This window comes from Labeo rohita, chromosome 1 (genome assembly GCF_022985175.1).
Source record: "Labeo rohita strain BAU-BD-2019 chromosome 1, IGBB_LRoh.1.0, whole genome shotgun sequence".
NCBI lineage: Eukaryota > Metazoa > Chordata > Actinopteri > Cypriniformes > Cyprinidae > Labeo > Labeo rohita.
Window position 1 is genome coordinate 32,893,463 of NC_066869.1, and position 20,549 is coordinate 32,914,011.

A 20,549-nucleotide genomic window follows, 5' to 3' on the forward strand; every position below is an offset into this window, starting at 1 on the left:
AGTATCGCATCTCCTTAATTCAAATGTGCAGTAGTACCTGTCTGTTCATTAAATCTAAAAATAACTGAAGGATGTCTGAATTACGTAAATAAACAAGCCTGAATAGTTCCTTAAACTACTCAAGTGGATGCAGTAAGACAGTAAGAATGTTCCATAAGTAATTCCAGGCTCTGTAGGACACTAGCTAATGTAAATGCTGTCTGCAGCATCTTTTCATTAACTATTCATCATCATTATCCCCGCAACTGTTCTCTTTGACTAAAATATAGCACTCAGGACCATCCAGATATTACTCATTCTTTCACTGCATCCATAATTGCTAAATAGAATTAGTATGGAGTGTCCTTAAAGTACTGTCCTTAACTTTGCATATGAATTATACAGAATTGTTGTCTTGCTTATTAAGCTTTCAGAAATTAAGTAATTAACACTCATATTTCACCACATTATCTATGAGTATATAACTTACTAAATTAATAAATGTTCATCTGTGTTTTACAGTTTCCATGCTGTCAGTGCATACTGAAATTGTGGAGACACTTTAAGATGTATATGTAAGATGATATGTTTGTTTTTCCCCTTCAGTCATACACAGTGAAAATTTTTCTTCCTCTTTCTCTCTCTCTCTCTTACTCCGGGGTATAATTCTGCTGTAGGCAGCACCAGATGTCTTAAAAGCTATCTTAAAAGCACATTAAACTAGTCTGTTCTTTTCTCATACATTTTTTCTTTATTACAAAAACAGTGTTAAAGTGAAACTGATAATCATACTTATCAAAGATCACATACATTCATGAAGCATCCTATCCTATAATTCTATGACATGCGATTGACAATAATTTAACGAAAAGTTTCACAATGATATCATCATCGACATTTCTTAACAATAACAGAAAGACACATATTCTAGACAGACACCAAGACGTTTTGTAGCCTATGTAGTGAAAGACAGTCTGTCGATAGTTGTTGACAGAGTAAATGCTTTGATGCTTTTGGCTGTTTCTGGACCAACTTTAAAGGACAAATTCCACCCGGAGTGTCTTCAAGATGCCATCCAGATGGTAAAGGGAATGATGACAATGGGGAGGGTGGTGAGAGGTGTCACAGCGCCTAGATACAACATGATGAAGACCCCGATTATAACTGACAGGAAGGCCACCTTTTTGCTTAAGAGAGTTGTCCTTACAGCTTTGCAGAAAAGAAAGAGATGGTGGAGATGTAGCATGGAATCAAATGTACATGTGTTATATATCAGCAACTTTTGCTGTAGTTTTAATGACCTGACGATTCTGCATCTGTGTACAGAAATAGCCTATGTGTTATGACTGTCCACTAGAAGGTGCTGCTACTGTTGTTTGATGCTTGTTGCAAAATGAACGATAACAAGGATATTTTGAACCTCACATTTTCATACTTTATTCAGATTACAAAGTATAATCGAGTATTACATTGTAATCTGCACTGAAATGTAATTTTTTAAAGCAATTGCAAATGTAGCAGCATGATGCTCATCATTTTTAATAGGAAAAGAGCCATGCTCATATATATATATATATATATATATATAGTAACACGTTGCAAAAAAATATTCAGATCGTTAGCAATGGTTAATCCATTAGGTATCGCTAACTAACAACAAATAGCAATGTTAATTTTAATGTTATTTATTTATTTAATTAGTGTTAGTGTTAGAAATGTTCAGTTTTCATTAGTATTTCATGTTCATTCATAATTATTATACTGTTAAATTATACAACTTGAAATACGAAACATATTTTCAGTCCATAGCTATACGAGATTAACTGTAATTATATCTTAAACCAGCCTATTGTACTTTGAAAATACCCTGTTTTTATTATTTTTATTTATTTATTTATTTGCATCTAGCAGCTTTTCATAGCACATGTTGTTAAGGTTACCACAAAACACTCAAGATTCCTTGTTTTGTCTTTTCTCAGCTATATGTGTGGGGAACAAACTATGAGGAGAGGAGTTCACTGACATATTCAAATAGGAGATAATCTGTGCTTGTGTAGGAGGAAATTGTGAAATCCTGTTTGGAATTTGGAAACAAAAGTGGACAAGTAAATAAATGCTGCAGGAGGCTTAAAGTGCGCCTGTTATGTTCAAACATCAAACTCAAGGTGCTTAAATTTAGTATCCATTCTTAATGTCATCATTCTTAATGTTAAAATCAGCTTTGTCATTAAACTCATTAAGGCTCATTGATTTCCTGCACAATAACTCTTCTCTCAGTCTCATACTGCCAATTTACTACATACTCCATACATAATACTCCAAAAAAGCAGTCTGAGATCCATGTAAATGTTTAATTGTAAATAAGACTATTTATTTACTTTGGCAATAAAAAGACATGTTTCTTGAGCATAAAATCAATATTATATTCATTTCTGAAGGATCATATTAAACTGAAGATGGGAGTAATGGCTGCTGAAAATTCTGCTTTGCTATCACATGAATAAATCTTTAAATATATTACAAAACTGTAATAATATTTCACAATATTAATGTTTTTAGTGTATTGACAGATTAAATTTAGCCTTGGTGAGCATTAAGGACTTCTTTCAAAAACATAAAACATTTCTAGTGTATCAGTATTCACATTTTGTTTTCTTACCTGAAAGGTTTGAAAGCTAAATGCAACACCACAGCGGCAGTACATAACATAATGTTCACTGTTGTGCTACAGTAAGCTGTAGAAGAATGATCCAATCAGCTTCTCCGCCCGTTGTGCCACTTTCTCTCAATTCAGTGGCCGTACACTGACCATACTGTCTGTTTTATTGACCTGAATCTGATCACCAAATGCAAAATCCGCCAAAGAGTCCACACGGACACTAGCTGCTTTGGCCAAAACTCCCAAAATCAGTCTTTCGTTGGTCACCACCTGCTCAACGATGGACTTTTCTTTAGTGCACACTGGTAGGATGTCTGGGAGAAAATGAGCAACGCGACCCTCACCTAAGTAAATTCCAAAATGTTTAAAAAGAGTCCTGGATACCTCCAAAAGGTCACCATGCTTGTAAAAGAGACGTCGTAGGTTTTCTTCTGTCTGTCTTCTTCAGATTCATCCTCCAGTGTTGAGGTGATGAAGAAGAAATTAAGCAGTGCGATCATGGCTGAAGGCAGTGTACAGTGATGCTCTTCACTTCACATCTGTTCAATTTATTTGATTTGTTCTGGGAGGAGTGATGTGGTTCATTGAATAAAGCAGCTTTTGTGTATCACATGATGACTACGACAAGGTAATTTCACAAGTTTTTTATAAGCCACACTGTGTGTAACTAGATATTTAAATGGCCTGCTGAATAAGTCAGTCTTAATTGCCAGAAGGTTAAAGTCCCAGGTTAGTAGCAAGATGAATGCTTATATAACGCTTACTTGTGGAAATAGGTTAAACAAAACCTGAAGAATGTTTGTACCTTGACCAATTATATCATAAAAATATAACAGTATGTCATTTATATACATATATTTTTGGTCAGGTATATGCCTGAAACTGACCTGATGATGATAGTGGCTTTGCACTTGTAGTATGCAAAATCTTGCTGTTTGAGGGCCTAAAATCAGGTTAATTTTTTGTGTCATAAACTGAGTATTATACATCTTTATTCAATGGGAATGGGGAGAAGAATGGCATTGGGAAATGGCAGATTGAACTCTGGACGACTGCGTCAAAAGCTTTATCGAGCATGTTTCTTCTATCATTTTATTTTATCTTGCCCAACCAGACAATGGTGGGCTATTTGCTGATATGGAAATAAATAAATTTAAATGTAAAGAGAAGAGAAATGAAAAGAAAAAAAAAATACTATGAAAACAACGTGTTAAGTTTAGAACTTGTAAACTCAACAGCTGTTGATGGGTTAAATTAATTAATGTATACGTTATTTATTTATTTATTTATTTATGCGTAAATGAATGAATGAACATATAGTTCCAAAAGGAATTTTTAATGGTCATAGAATCTTTTCATTGGAATTGGAATATTAAAATGTTCTTCACATTAAGAAAAAATAGTTCTTTGTAGAACCCAAAATGGTTCCTCCTTGGCCTGTGGAGCCTTTATTGTTAAGATCTACTGTTAATATTGTCTTGAACCACCACTTTAAACCCAAACTTCTTACATTTTGCTACAGTGGCATTATTCATAGATTCAATTATTTTGTTCCTCATTTTCAATTATTAATTAATTCATTAATTGAATGGATGGTAAATGGTGATGACAGACTAAGAGGTGAACAGAATCATTGCACAGGTTTAGCTACAAGTCAGACAAGATTTATTTTGATGAAAATAGTGTAATAAATCCAATCACCTGTTTACAGCAGTAACCAGAATTAATTACAGTATTTACACATAATACCAACATTCATCAAATAATTCTGTCTACATATTCTTGTCCTGGTTCTTGTTCAGAAACTTACAGTATTAAATATATATTTTAAACTGTACAAATTCACAATCAAGCAAAGTCAGAGCTTGATAATAATAATAGTAATAAAAAAAATCACAGTCCATAGTACAATACATATTAATCATATCAGTGAAATTTCATATCAGTGATCATAAACACTTCTGCTTAATACAAATATAAGGCGTCTTTAGTGAACAGTACATGCAATCTGTAACTTTAAGCTACAACAATATTGGCTTTACCAATTTTAGGTACATGGTTTAAAATGACAAAATATACAGCATGGCTGTAAAGGCAGAGTTAACAGCATGTTGTCATGAATTGTTTAAATGATAGAGCTTATCATTTACAATGCCTATATAGAAGAAAAATGCAAATGATGCTCAAACACTGTTTGACTTTGCCTGTTAACACATATGTGCTGCACTGATGCATTGCATTATGTCCCCTTTAAAATTGAGCTTTGTTGTTTTATGTGAGTTAGTAAAAGTGTATCTCAGCCAGCCATCCACAACATAAAGGGAATAAGGATTGTGGGCAATGTAGTTGAAGGTGCCACGCCAACGCACATGATGTACATCACTCCTATCCCAACAGTTAAGGCCACACTTCTCTGGTCCCGAATAATGGTTTTCAGACAGTCACAGAACTGCGAAAGAAAATACATTAAAGATATCAATAACAGACTTTGTCTAAATCCAATTCAACTGATTTTTTTTTCTCAACATACTGAGCCTTAATGAATAGAGAGAGAGAGAGAGAGAGAGAGAACTATTTATTTTATTGTGGTGCAATTCTGTATTAATTTTACAATATTTTGTTATTAAAATGAATTCTATGATATTTTAATTAGTCGTATTCAAGAATAGATTTTGTATAATAATATAAAAATATACATATATTAAATAAAATATTATTTTTGTCGTAAAAAGAGCTCTCACCTTTTCTGTCTGTTGGCTCACAGGTGTCCCGTACCTGCAATACGTCACGAAATGTTCGCAGTTATTCCACAATAAACTGTACGGAATGTCGCCGACCAGTTTTTCTGCTCTTCTCGCGACTTCTTCGCTCGCCAGTGCTTGACACTTCATTTTCACATCCATATCATTCACCATAATCTGAGCTCCATACGCGAAATCTTCAACCGAATCGACACGTATACTCGCGTTTCTGTAAATACAGCCTAAAATGAGTCTTTTGTTAGTGACGACTGGTTTGATGAGCTGTTTGTCGTTGGTTAATACTGTCATGATGTCAGGCATCAGGTGCGCCACCCTGTTATCGCCCAGATAGATGCCGTAATGAATGAAGAGAGTGCGCTGCACCTCCAGTAGATCTCCTCTCCTGAGCACTGGGCATTTCACCGCACTCTCCTGCTTTTCCTGCCATAGACATTTAAAAATATTAAAGTTTGAGAAAAGAAAGAATTTCTCAAATAGAAATGTCAGCGAGTCTAGCATTTTTATGACTTGTAGACTACACAGTCGATGGAGGATTTATATATGGCATGTGCTTTAGGACTGAGGAGGTCCGCAGCATTCTGATTGGCTGGAAGTTACATTCCCACACTAAACCACTTTAATGCTCAAGATTTGATTACTTAATGTTGTGTAGTTTTTGCAAATAAACAGTAAGCTTATTAGTAACACTTTACAATAACACACTGAACCCAAAAAAAAAAAAAAAAAGTTTGAAATCTTAACCAAAATGCTGTATTTATAAATATGTACTTTTTGCATTCTAATTATTCACATACAAGGACTCTGCAACATAATTAAATGTGCTTATTAACTCAGCTGTGTGGTTGTAAGTGAACCAACAAAAGATACCAAACAGAGAACTAAACAATTTTATGTATCACTGTTTAAAAAGACTTTATAATCCATATTTATGTCCATTCTATGCTTTTTCCATACATCTGTTTCAAACGCATAAAGGACCTCTGCTCAAAACATGTTTTGAAGTCCCTTCTAAGCTGATTTTGTAGTCTGTGAAACGTGAGTCCTTTCATTAGAGGCAGGGGCTGATTATCCTCTAACAATACCGCTTGCTCTTGTTCGCATTGTTTCTCCCAGCCTTTCTCCTAAGACCCCAAAAGATTTCTGCAAACGTCAATAGAAGAAGTGGCCTTAATTAGCAGTGGCGCATAATGGCGATTTTTGGTCGTAATCAGGTCATATGATAATCTTGGAACATTTTGTACCCGAAAGCATCCAGATCCTCTTTCTGTTCTGATCATTAGACCTATTTGTCCAATCTAGTGCATGTAATCAGAATCACTATTCTTCCTTCACAATGTCTGGCTAGTGCTATTTAACCTACATATCAGCGGCTAATCAAAAAAGACAGGAGAAGATGCCATTTGATGACATCTCAAACAGAAACATTTTTTATATTACACTGATTAAAGCATTTTTCCACTTCATTTATAACATGAAAGAAGGTAACGCAATTAGTTTAGAATCAATTTTTAAAGGAATAGTTCTCACATAAATCATAATGAATTTTACCATCTATGGACCATCCAGGATGCAGTTGAGTTTGTTTTTTCAACAGAACAGATTTGGAGAAATGTAGCATTATATTACTTGCTCAAAACTGATTCCTTGTTAACATTTCTTGGACATCTCGTTAAGGGAAAACTTGCATATTCGTAAGAAACAAATTCATCATTAAGACATTTTAACTTTAAACATCACTTCTGGCCAAAATGCCAGTCCATAATCCATAATGACACTTCCTCCAGTAAAAAAAGTTTCATATTTTCCTCTATATTAGAATCCACAGACAAAATTGTCATGAACGTTTTTTTCCGATTTTGCTTGTAAACAGAGCTTGATCTGTGCATATTTCTCTCCTGATTCAGATGAGAAAACTTTTTATCTGCAAGCAATTTTGTGGATTTATTTCATTTTAGCCAGAAGCAACAATTTGAAGTTAAGAACATACAAACACACGGCTTTAAACGTCATGTCATAAGATGTTAATTAATAGACTGAAGTTGTGTAGATTACTTGTGGATTATTATGATGTTTTTATCAGTTGTTTAGACCCTCATTCTGACAGCACCCATTCACTGCAGAGGATCCATTGGTGAGTAAGTGATAATGCTAAATTTTTCAAAATCTGTTCTGACGAACAAACAATTTCATCTACAGTCTTGAATGACCTGAGGGTGAGTACATTTTCAGCAACAATTTCTTTTTTTGGGCGGGGGGGCATAACATTTTTCAAACACAACTTTAAGAAATCAGGGCCCGGTTAGCTTAAGACAGGACTAGTCCTTAGTTAAATTAGAATTAGAAAAAATGCCTTAAAAGAAAACGTTACAGATGTGCATCTTGAAACAGAACAATGGCACTGACATATTTTAAGATAATGTCAGAGCGATATATTTTCAGTTGAAACAGCTCAAACATACATTTTAGTCTGGGACTAGCCTTAAGCCTTGTCTGTGAAACCGGTGGATAATGTATTGCAGTACACGAAGTCTGCTTATATAGATACATGGTTGACTGTGGAAGATTGTTGCCAGCTGAGCTGACAAACTGGGAGAGATAATTATGGTGTATCTGTAATAAAGTCATCATAGGCTGTAAACTGATATAAAAATATATGGACCGATGGTAACATCAGGGTGGGGCCCAATAAAATATCTTTAGTCATCTATATCAGCTGATTATAGGCCAGTTCTGTATTTCTTTGTTCAGCTATGATAAGAACTGGATATGTGTCATCATACCTGCCTAGAACAGTTTTAAAGGTGCTGTATCTTTAATCTAATTAGTACAGGCCTTTGCCTGTGATAACGCTCATAACTAGTAAGTGCAATACTTAAAACATCAGTACAAATAAAAAATAAAATCACCAGAGTGCACTGCAGTGCAATAAAATGGAGATCTTTTATACAAAAATAAATATGTGTTTGTGATCATGTTCAAGGTCTTCTATCTAAACCAAATGCTTTTTTCACAAAAAGGCTTTTGTGTGGTATAAATAGTTATTGTGTAATTATTATTGTGGCCTGAATATTTGGCAGCTGTGATCAACAGGCAGTCTAAGGTCTGAAGGGCAGATGTGAAACTGTGGTCATTGCAGAACCACACTTGAAGTGACGGCCGCTGAACTTACACTGCCCTCGCTGTGACTTCCCCACTTTTTAAATTCACTATGACCATATTTACAGGATGCCGGATAAGAGTATCCTTGAGAAATGCACTATACTTAACTCTCATGTGTTTTTTGTTTGTTTGTTTGTTTGTTTGTTTTTTGTTTTTTGTTTTTGCATTCATTGATTATTCTCTCATTGCTAGTTCTTTCCAGTCCTGTTTACAAAGTTTTGAAGAGAACCCTGTTGGGAAAAAAAAGGAGAACAAAGCAGAGTGCCTTCATTTTGAGAACAGAGGAGTAGAGGACTTCAGTAAATCAAATGGACAGGAGACATAAACCTGAGTAACTGCTTAGCATGACTATCATAAACAGTCTCAATGGGAACCAGGAGAAGCAGTCTGACATTTTTCTGAATTAATTAATACAATTAAAACTTGATTACGTTACTACAGTTTTTACCTCAAGTCATGGTGGTTCAGCAAACATCACAATAAAAATGCATGCCCATTTGTGGTTTTGCATTCAGACCAACACTTTGGGGGATCCAAGTTTCTTTCCTTTTTTATTTTCAGTATTAATTTGCTGTCATTTCCAGACCAAGAATAATTTTGAATGAGTCAAGAAAAAAATAATAGTTGAATTTATAAAAATGACCCGATTCAAAAGTTTACATCCCCTTGATTCTTAATACTGTGTTCTTACCTAAATGATCCACAGCTGTGTTTTTTGTTGCTGTTGTTGTTGTTTGTTTGTTTTTTATGTTTAATGATAGTTGTTCATAAGTCCTCACTGCTCACTGATGCTCCAGAAGGAAACGCGATGCATTAAGAGCCGGAGGGCAGGGGTGACAACCTTTTTGAATTTGAAGATCAGGGTAAATTTAACTTATTTTGTCTTCTGGGAAACATGTAATTATCTTCTGTAGCCTCTGAAAGGCAGTACTAAATGAGAAAATATATATTTAGGCAAAATAAGAAAAATGTACTCATCTCCATTCTGTTCAAAAGTTTTTACCCCCCGGCTCTTAATGCATGGTTTTTCCTCCTGGAGCATCAGTGAGTGTTTGAACCTTCTGTAATAGTTTCATATGAGTCCCTCAGTTGTCCTCGGTGTGAAAAGAAGGATGTCAAAACCATACAATCATTGTTGGAAAGGGTTCAAATACACAAAAATGCTGGAAAACCAAAAAAATTGTGGGACCTGAAGGATTTTTCTGAAGAACAGCGGGCAGTTTAACTGTTCAGGACAAACTCAAACAAGGGACTCATGTACAACTACCACTAAACAAAAAAACACAGCTGTGTATCATTCAGGTAACAACAGAGTATTAAGAATCAAGGGGATGTAAACTTTTGAACCGGGTCATTTTTTTTAATTCAACTATTATTTTCTCTTGTGGACTATATGTAAACATCTTTTACGTGAAATATCTTATTCAGGTCAGTACTAAATAAACAATAACATGCATTTAGTATGATCCCTCTTATTTTGGTGAAATAATAAAATATTTAATGATTCTGAAAGGGGGATGTAATCTTTTGACCTCAACTGTAAAAGGCCCCATGAAAATGCTTCATACTGTACACATAAGAAAATTATATGGTTGTTTGGGTCTTAATGGGGCATTACTGAGCTACTGATGTTAAGCTCTGCACCACAAGGTCTAATAATCCTCAAAATACAATATTTGTATACAAGCCAATAAAAACCACCAGCATATTAATAGGGAAGGTCTGGCAGTTTTACTTCACTGTGGTATGTATACAACTGGTGGAATCTCAGTTCAGGCCTTATACTAAATAACCTCAAAATGACCTAAGACGTTCTGTGTGTTGCAGTACAGTTTAGACGGCAATGACCTCCCATGATCGCTACTATGGTGGTGACATTTCTTATCTTTTGTTTGGGAGACTGAAGAGTTGGCAGGCTGCATCTTGGGACTTGTGAAATGGAAGCAGCTCTCCATCTGGTTTTTAGAGAGGTTCAGGCAGAGTTTAGACTTGTTTAAGTTCACAGACGCTGAAGTTGACTCTCGGGTCAGCCATGCCTTATATCTGCCGTCTACCACGTTCAATATGGTTTCACGCCATAAAATTAGGTCACAGCCTGGTCACTTTAATCATGTTATTGGCAGAGTCAGAGCTTCATGATACACCTAAGCAGAAAATAAACAGAATAAAGAAGCCTTGTGGACCTTTGCACAAATATAAATGTAAAGAACGTCACTCTGTCTAGACCCACTGGCCCAGTAATCTCATCTGCTATTGGGTAAAAAGCTGTAAATCCACAGTGAAGGAAGCTTTTAATTCCACCAGGAACTTGGGGCAGCTCTGTGGATCAACTTCTTATCTTTTTCTTTGTATAGTTTATGCTTTTTTTCACAGACACTGAATCTAGCAGTTTTAAGCTGATGGGAAAAAGAAAAAAAAATGTTATAATAAGGAGTGTTCAGACTGAGATCAGTCTTCTTTCAAATGTCCTTCACTGCTACCACAGTTAAAGAAGAAAAACAGTGCTGGCCTTTGCTTGACTCACTGAATCTTGTTTATCTCTTATTGTTTATAAAAGTGTCATCTTTTTCAACAGCAGCTGGATATTTGTCACCGAACTCTTAATGCAGTGATACTTTTCTGATTAAAATGCATTCAGCTAAATAGCATTAATTTGCAACAAAGTCCTTACAATAAAAAAAAAGCAACTTTACATATCTTTACCACAAATGCAGCTTTTTAAAAGTAGGCTCCAGGTTTCATTGATAAACTTGTGTTATTTTCTATTTTATAGCAGACCAAAAACAGTAGCTTGTATAAATGGCTTGTATAAATGTTTAGTGTTCAAACTTGTTTTTTGCTGTAATATGATCAAATTTAGAATAGTTTCAGGCCATTGGGCCCCTGAGAATTCAATTCCTGTCTGAACACTGCACAGTTCTGTTTCAATCAGCTCTGCATTGAGACAAACAATGGATCTTAACACACACACATTCTTGCATATGTGGTTTATGGGGACTCTCCGTTAGTTTTGTAGTACTCCAGACCCATCTTAAGACCGTTTTTTAAGGTCTTGGTCTTGTCACGATCTCTACCATATCTGCATTCTAACTCAGACTAAGAGGAATCAGGATTTTATTTCAAGACTGGTCAAGACCTCAACTGTAGGGATATCACTATGCATTGTCTGATTTATTTGTTAACATCATTAATGTGATTAGATGTAAAACTTACTGATTAAAATGCAAAAAACAACTTATTTCTAATTGTGTTTCTTTTGATACTGTCATGCCAGGTCAGAATTTAATTGTGAAATGTGTCAAATTTCACCAAGATTAATACAAATGCCCAAAAAATTCAAGATATGATTACAAAAAAAGTACTTGTGTGAGATTAGAGATTATGGATATAATTAAGTAATATCACAAGAGCAAGAGAGCTGTTTTCACGAATATGAGCATAATTGCAAATGTGATATTGATTTTATACAAATGTTCAACAAACATGAAGTTAATATTAAGTGAATTACATGTTAGAAATAAATTTTAGACAAAAGTTTTTGTTATTTCAGCAATAAAAATTGTTCCAATCTAATCCCTAGCAGAACTGTTGTACATTTCCGAGCGACACGTTAGCATTCTTTCATTGCTGAATGAATTAGCTGCTCTGAATAAATTAGTTGAATAAATGATGATTCATTCATTAAGTGATTTGCCACTAGCCTACTGAAAAAAATCATTTAATTTTTCCATAATATGTCTATATTCAAACTTTTACAGAATGTATACAGTCGAGATACGTTTCACGTATAGGTACGAAATTTGGAAGACACATGTAACACACCAATACCTACAAAAAAGTCTCTTGGAGCAAAATCTAAAACCCAACAGGAAGTCAGTTATTTTTAATTTTCTCAGCAAATTTTGTGCAGTTTTTGCCATTTTTAGGCATTGTATTTTAACAGATTCCTCCTAGAGATTTAATCAGATCAGCACCAAATTTGGTCATTGTAAAGTTCGAAGTTTCACCATGGAAAAGGACGTTGTTGTTACTCAGCCTTACAATCATTCAAAACAGGATATATCGCCCTCCAAAGGGCACTTTGGAGTGAAAACAGTCATGGCTGCCATATTGAAGGGTCGTTCCAAACCGAAGTGCTCAAAACTGGCCTCTTCAAAGGGCCCTTTGGAATGAAGGATTTCGAAGGCTACAATTGATGGACACTTCGGCCCCCACGATTCTTTGCACAGATTCTTTGCATGATGACGCCGCCTCCGAATGGGCGCGGGATGATGATGCAGAAGGGCATTAATTGAACAGTTGTTTGGTCCCCTACACCCTTCAAAACTCTCACTCCTTAGGGTAAACCTTTTAAAGGGATTAGGGCATAGGGATGAGCCCTTCCGAATGGAATGCAGGGTATATCTTATCTGCCCATATCTAAAGGCCAATAGATAAAGGCCAGTCAGTTATAATCATAGCACCCCCTGCTGGCAACAGAAAATGACTTTTTTACACTAACTTACACATGCAATGTCCTCTCTGCTCAAACTTAACATGTTTGATAAGAGTCCTGGTCTGAAGACATCTAAATGCCAGTCTTCAGTTATATTCATAGCTTGGTCTTACCTTGGTCTCAGCTTAGGTGGTTTTCACTACAACACTACTATCCATAGACTTAATGGTTTTTATAGTGTACAAACTGTATTTTCTATCCCCTTATCCTAATCCTACCCCTAAATCTACAACTCACACTAAATTTTCTACTTTTCTTTTTTTTTTATGTTTTCATATATTTTTTGAGCCATTTAGTTTAAAGCGACACGTGTCCTTGTTATGTTTACGTTGTACTATGGATTATTACTCATTATACACATGTGTAAACCATATATACCAGAACACACACACACGTGTATCTGACTCATAAAGCAAACTAATAAAATACAAACACCTTAAGACCTCAAGACAAGCTTCTTTATTCTCATAAAAATTCTGGAAACTCATTTATATAATCAGTCATTCAAATATGATTTCTCAGAGACAAAATTTTTGATGTTTGCATGTTTTCTTATTTATATTACTCATCCGTTTACAAGCTTAATTAATATAATAAATAAATATAAAAATATTATGCATTCTAATGGATTATTGTATTTTAATGTTAACAGAAAAATTAACTTTATAAAATAATAAACGGGACCCCAATTTAGTCTAGTGAGCTAATTCATTTACCAATTTAGTTGAGTATAAAAGTATGAAAATATTAATTGTTGTTTTTAACAGCTGCAGATGTGTGTGCTGCTTCTCTGATAACAAATACCTGGACCTACTTTTGATGTACAACATCCCCTAGTGGTCAAGTTAGTAAAAACATATTCAAAGTCTATATCACCTTTGGTACTGATTGTGGCCCTGAAACATATACAAGTCGTCGCCTTAGAATTATAAGGTTATAACTGCATTCTGAGCACTTCTGAGATATTGAGCTTCAAAATTTTTGCATTCCATAGACTTCTACAGATAGAACCATTTTTATTTTGTAAAAAAGAAAGGCCAAAAATGTACACAGCTTACAAAAGAAACATCACATAATGTAAATAAGATTAAGAATATGTGAATAACTCAATTTTGACAAAAATGTCAGATACAACATTATAATTCTAAGGCGACGAAGTATTGAGCAACAATATTCATATTCAAGTCGAGTCGAGCTTTATTGTCATTCCGCTACATGTGTGGACATACAGTGGAATGAAATGTCGTGTCTCACAGGACCACGGTGCTACATAAATAAACATAAATATGAACATAAATACACTAGACGTAGAAACAATTTTTTTTTAAACCTATACTTGTAACTATACATATACTATAAATAATTGACTATACATACACATAACGTAAGACAGACTATACAAGTAGTTTACATAATAACTGTGCATGATAATGTGCAGTAAAGGTTAAGAAGCAAATAGTGCAAAATGATTTGTGGTGCGTTGACAAGTAAACATTTGTTAAGTCTTTATTATGTCCTTGTAACATGTTAATAAGTGTTAATAAGAAAGTGTCTGTTGCATATAGAGATGAAAGAATGGACTAATACAGGTGGTTTGTCCAGCACACTCAAAATTGTGTTTTGAGTTTTTCAACAGTTTACATTGTGGATAAGGATTTCAGAGGGCGGTGAGGTGGTTGGAATTGAGGGCTCTCACAGCCTGGGGGAAAAAGCTGTTGAGCAGTCTTGCAGAGCGGGCTCTCATGCTCCTGTAGCGTCTTCCTGATGGCAGGAGCTGGAAGAGATGATGGGAGGGGTGGGTGGAGTCCTTCACGATACTGGTGGCTTTCCCTGAGCATCGTGCAAGAAAAATGTCCAGAAGGGAGGGGAGAGGGGCACCGATGATCTTCGCAGCTGTGTTCACTGTCCGTTGTAGGGTCTTGCGGTCAGCAGCACTGCAGTTCCCGTACCAGACAGTGATGCACCTGGTCAGCACACTCTCAATGGTTCCCCTGTAGAATGTGGTGAGGATGGGTGGAGGGAGACTTGTGTAGGCGCTGTTGTGCCTTCTTGGAGAGTGACATGGTGTTGGTGGCACCCCCAGGAATTTAGTGCTGCTGACTCTCTCCACAGCTGAGCTGTCGATGTTCAATGGGGGGTGGTCTGCAGAGTTCCTCCTGAAGTCCATCACAACCTCCTTTGTCTTACTCACATTGAGGGACAGGTTGTTTGCACCACACCATTCAACCAGTTGTGCCACTTCCTCTCTGTAGGGTGTTTCATCGTTGTTGCTGATGAGACCTACCACAGTCGTGTCATCAGCAAACTTGATGATGTGGTTGGAGCTGAACTTGGCAGTGCAGTCGTGGGTCAGCAGCGTGAAGAGCAGCGGGCTGAGCACACAGCCCTGTGGGGCACCTGTGCTCAGTGTGGTAGTGCTCGAGGTGTTGTGGCCGACACGGACTGACTGAGGTCTTCCAGTTAAGAAGTCCAGGATCCAATTACAGAGGGAGGCGTTAAGGCCCAGAAGGTTTAGTTTGTTGATCAGCTGTTGTGGGATTATTGTATTGGATTATTAAATGCTGAGCTGAAGTCAATGAACAGCATTCTAACATAAGAGCCTTTGAGTAAGTGAGTAAGAGCCAGGTGGAGGGTGGAAATGGCATCGTCCGTGGAGCGGTTTGGACGGTATGCAAACTGGAGCGGATCGAGTGTGTTGGGGAGGCTGGTTTTGATATTAAAGTTGATATTCAGAGTGATTAAATGTTTACTAGTAATATTCAGTCATCAAATACAGTTCAAAATGGTAGTAACATAAACACCTCATAAAAACGTAAAATCTGTGTGGAAAACAGCTACATTACTACTTCTAACTTCTTGATCATAAATACTATGCAAATATGGATGACCAATTTATATCAAAATGATATTTAGTTATTACTAGTAAAAGGAAGAAAGAATCAATTTTTCTTCTATTTTTCAGTGGCTCAGGTGGTTGACCACATTCACTGGACCAGCTTTGTTGGTTATTATTATTATTAATATTATTTAATATTATTATTATTTCATACTAAATAGCAATTCTTTACTTTGGTCATTACCAGTAAAATGAAGAAAGACATTCTTTACCCCAATGACTCAGGTGGTGGGGATTAAAGTATGTCAGCAAAAGTGTCTGTTTGTTTGTACATGATGTTTAGAAATTTGTGGAACATTTGATCTCCCAACACTGGACGAGAAAAAAGTTACAAATCATTAACTTAAAATAGAGTGGAAACTGACCCACAGTGCTCTGTAGCAATAGAACCATGCTGCGTCATGCTAATGGATCTGTTTGTCTTTTTGGTTTGTTTGTTTATTTGTTGGTTTATTATGCTCATGCATAAGAAAAAAAAATATTTTTAACAAAGCAGTGATTCAACATGATTATAACATGTATGCTAAAGGTATTAAATTATTGCCTTTATATATATATATATATATATATATATATATATATAGCTAAATGTTTAATTGTCTTTTCCTCATTAAACTAAAGTTAAAAAAAAAAAACAACTATGTACAACTATATGACTCTGTCATCAATAATAATTTTGTATTGGCTTTGCAATGTCAACATGACATGGTACACTTGTCTCTACCTATTTATGTACATGAGCATGTACTCAACATTAAGATGGACACATTGATCAGTCCCTGCAAAATTTACGGTTTGTTCTGAGTCACACGGTGAGTAAGAGAGGGGCGGAGGTAGCTCTTATTTGTATAGTGGACCGTTATCTCCATCTCTGAGCAGGACCTTGATCGGATAAATATCCTGCAGCAGTCAACAGTCACTCACAATCTCAAGGGACCAGACAATTGTAGGTCCAACATGGCCTCGTTCATGCGTGTGGCTGTTTCAATCCTTCTGCTGTCCACATTAACATCAGCGGTGAGCAACATAAAAATCTTATTTTATTGTAAAAACCCTTTTTGAAAAAACTAATTGTCTTTTCTATCTTTTATCACCTTAAGCAAAGGGGGGACTATTCACCACCACAAGATGCGTGTAACCCAAATGATGGGTTTGTAAGTACAGATTGTCTTCTCTGGATTGTTTCAAATAATGCATTTGCATTTAAGAAGCTGGTAACAGTCACTGTTTTAACAGCAGCTCTGCATTCTCTGTTCCTCAGGGGATATACTGCCCCACCACATGTGGAGTCGCTGATTACCTGCAGAGGTACAAGCCTAATATGGACAGAGAGCTGGATCAAATGGAACAAGATCTGGAGGATATTGCCAACTTAACCAAAGGAGCGCAGGACAAAGTGGTCTACTTGAGAGACACAGAAACACAAGCACAAAAACAAGCACCAGGTAGCACAATTTATCATTAATTATAAAGTGAAAAAAAAAAATCTTTAAAGCAAAATGGTCTCACATGATTTCTCAGGTGCTTTTTAGAAGCTGTTTTTGGAGTAATGGAGGTTTCTTTTATTTAAAAAAAAAAAAGAAAAAGGAGAAAACCTTTTTCAAATACTAATAAAAAGTAAAGAAAATAAAAGAAATATTATTCTTTTCAATGATTTTTTATTCTCTCAATGCGGCATAATATCAGGACAGTTGAAATACCATTAACTTTTTTATGCTTCCCAAAGCATGCTTATCATTGAATAGCCATATTCAGGTCTTTGTATGTATAAACTGCTTTTTTAAAGTAAATGTGAAACTTTGTTTAATTTTTGTCTTTTTGTTAGATACATACATCAAAAAGTCTACAAGCATGCTTGATGATATACTGCGATTTGAGAAGAGCATTCTCGCTCAGGAAGATCAATTATAGTAAGCATTTTTCATTTATACTACTTGTTTTAAAAATGGTCATAGTTTATTAAATGTCATAATATTAATCTATAGTCTTTTAAAATGTATCTGTTTTTGTGTTCCCCCCTCCCCAGTCAACTGCAGTCAATCCTACAGGCTAATGAGAAAAGAATAACCGATTTAAAGCAGATGTCTCTCCAGCTGGACCAGATATGCAAAGAGCCCTGCAAAGACACTGTGGAGATTCAGTCAGTCACAGGCAAAGGTAAAATCAGCCATTTTAAACATTTTAATGACAGCTGACACACTCAATTTACTGTACGTAAGATTAGACAACTGAAGTATGTGTACATTTTCCCCAGACTGTCAGGACATTGCAAATAAGGGTGGTAAGGTCAGTGGCCTCTACTATGTGAAACCAGCCAGGGCTCCTGAGGCGTTCCTGGTGTACTGTGAGATAGACAGCTTTGGACGTGGATGGACTGTACTTCAGAGGGTACGTAGCAGAACAATGCACAGAGACACAATTTACTTTAAGAAAATGTAGGGATGTACGAAATTATGAAATTATTATTGTATCAGCTAAAAATTTGCAATCAGTGCATTACTAAGAAATAAGAAGCCTCCTGTGCTGGTTGATGCTAGTTCAAATCGGGTAGGACCAGCAGTGTTGGTGCCGTGACCCATATGGGGCTGAGGTTTAGGGAGGGTGAGTGTAACGTAGTCTAGCTAGTAAAACTTCACTCCCCTCATTAGGCCACTAAAGACTAACTGTGATCTTTAACGTACTTGTTAGCACACCATTGACACTAGTTACAACGGCATGCAGCTTTATTGATCAAAATTCATTTCATGTTTTTCAGAGACGTGATGGCAGTGTTGACTTCAACAAAAACTGGGTTCAGTATAAGGAAGGTTTTGGATACCTCTCACCAGATGACAAAACAGAGTTCTGGCTGGGGAATGAGAAGATTCATCTGTTGTCTGTTCAGTCCAGCGTGCCTTATATACTGAGGATAGAGATGGTCGATTGGGATGGCAACAAAAAGTAATGAACCATGGAAAACTTATTATCTTACTCTAATATTGTACAATTTTAGCTTTGAATTTCACAAGTGGAGCTCACAAATCACCTTATCTTTACGTTCACACACTCGGTAGACCAGGAGTGCCCAATCCTACTCTTGGAGATCAACCTTCCTACAAAGTTTGTCTTCAACCATAATCAAATGCACCTGAACCAGCTACTTATGATCTTTAGGAACATTGCAGAGAGGTTTGTTGGAGCAGGGTTGACACTGAACTCAACAGGAAGATAGATTTTCAGGAACAGGATTGGGCACCCCTATGGTAGACACTTATATCAAAACTGGCTTGCATCGCATCATACATTTCATGAGTATATGTGTTCCCTGGGAATCAAATGCATGACCTTCACGTTACTATGACCATGTTCTATGGCAGTGGTTCTCAACTCCAGTCCAATCACTGCTCTATGGCTTATGAGTTACTGGAATAATTCTGATGTCAAAACTGAGCAAGAATTATTCATGAATTCCCAATGTAGAAGTTTTTCTTATCTGCATTCGTCAAACAGGACTTTACTCTGCTACCAAAATTGATTCTTGCCAAGTCACATTGCACGACCCTTTCAGTCAAATCAAACATGCTGCTGAACATTAGGGCGCACAACAATCAATAGGAGTGTTTGTCTTAAATTTACCTTGTTAAACTTGTTTTCTTAGGTATGCTGACTACGCCACTTTCAAACTTGGACCAGAAGTTGATGCATACCGCTTGACGTATGCTTATTACTTTGGTGGAGATGCTGGTGATGCCTTTGACGGTTATGACTTCGGAGATGATCCCAGTGACAAATTCTACACATCTCATAATGGCATGCAGTTCAGTACACCTGACAAAGACAACGACAAGTTCCATCAAAACTGTGCCTCGGAGGAAGGCTCTGGCTGGTGGATGAACCGCTGCCATGCTGCTCATCTCAATGGAAAATACTACCAGGGTAAATCCTTCTTCAGAGGAGATGTAAGAAAAAGTAAATACTACACATGCAGGAATCTTTTTGCTAATGTATTGTTTCTGTCTTCACAGGTGGCAAGTACACAGAGAAGGACACACAGAATGGATATGACAACGGCATTATCTGGGCCACATGGCACAGTCGCTGGTATTCTCTGAAGGAGACCACCATGAAGATCATTCCCATCAACAGAATCGGTGTCGATGGCCAGCACAGTGGTGCCAAGCAGTTTGGAGGCCTAGGAGACATTTAAACACTTTACCAAAGCTCCCACCACCACCATTGTTCTGAGCTTTCATATTGTTTTTGTGAAGCTAAAAGTACATGGGAATGACAGTTTCAAGTGAGTGTAAACATCTGTCAGTTGGTTTCTGATATTTTCCATTCTACACATATTAATTCAGCAAAAGCTTCATACACAAGTCATATTGGTACAACTCACTGCAAGTGGTCTAACATTGCACTGTCAATGAATGAATAAAATTCTCTGTCTTTTGTAAATGAAAGGTATTCTGTAGTCCTCTTTACTTAAATATTGTGAGAACTGGCAATGCAGGTCAGGTAAAAATTAAAACAGTTAGTATATTACAAAGGTACACAAATAGATACATGGAATCTTTATAACAAGGTTACATTTAATTGCCATAAATTATGCATAACGTCAAG

General features: G+C 36.2%; 3 protein-coding genes across 3 annotated transcripts; 1 reads left to right on the forward strand and 2 right to left on the reverse strand.

The window, feature by feature from the left end:
* Positions 1-938: 938 nt before the first annotated feature.
* si:dkey-30k22.5 (lecithin retinol acyltransferase family protein) lies at positions 939-3,138 on the reverse strand. Its single transcript, XM_051133197.1, is given in 3 exon segments — positions 939-1,198; positions 2,639-3,048; positions 3,051-3,138. Coding segments are annotated over 3 exon segments (654 nt in total). The 3' UTR covers positions 939-1,042.
* Positions 3,139-4,275: 1,137 nt separating this feature from the next.
* lrata (lecithin retinol acyltransferase a) lies at positions 4,276-5,922 on the reverse strand. The gene is made up of 2 exons (XM_051133073.1): positions 5,380-5,922; positions 4,276-5,087 (listed from the first exon to the last, which is right to left on the reverse strand). Exons 1-2 carry the CDS (start codon positions 5,896-5,898, stop codon positions 4,935-4,937), a joined length of 672 nt encoding a protein of 223 aa, XP_050989030.1. The 5' UTR covers positions 5,899-5,922; the 3' UTR covers positions 4,276-4,934.
* Positions 5,923-16,809: 10,887 nt separating this feature from the next.
* fgg (fibrinogen gamma chain) lies at positions 16,810-20,149 on the forward strand. Its single transcript, XM_051132797.1, has 9 exons — positions 16,810-16,967; positions 17,051-17,104; positions 17,212-17,395; positions 17,776-17,860; positions 17,977-18,107; positions 18,205-18,338; positions 18,706-18,890; positions 19,588-19,865; positions 19,955-20,149. The coding sequence occupies exons 1-9, from the start codon at positions 16,908-16,910 to the stop codon at positions 20,134-20,136; spliced, it is 1,293 nt and encodes a 430-aa protein (XP_050988754.1). The 5' UTR covers positions 16,810-16,907; the 3' UTR covers positions 20,137-20,149.
* The last annotated feature ends 400 nt before the right edge of the window (positions 20,150-20,549 follow it).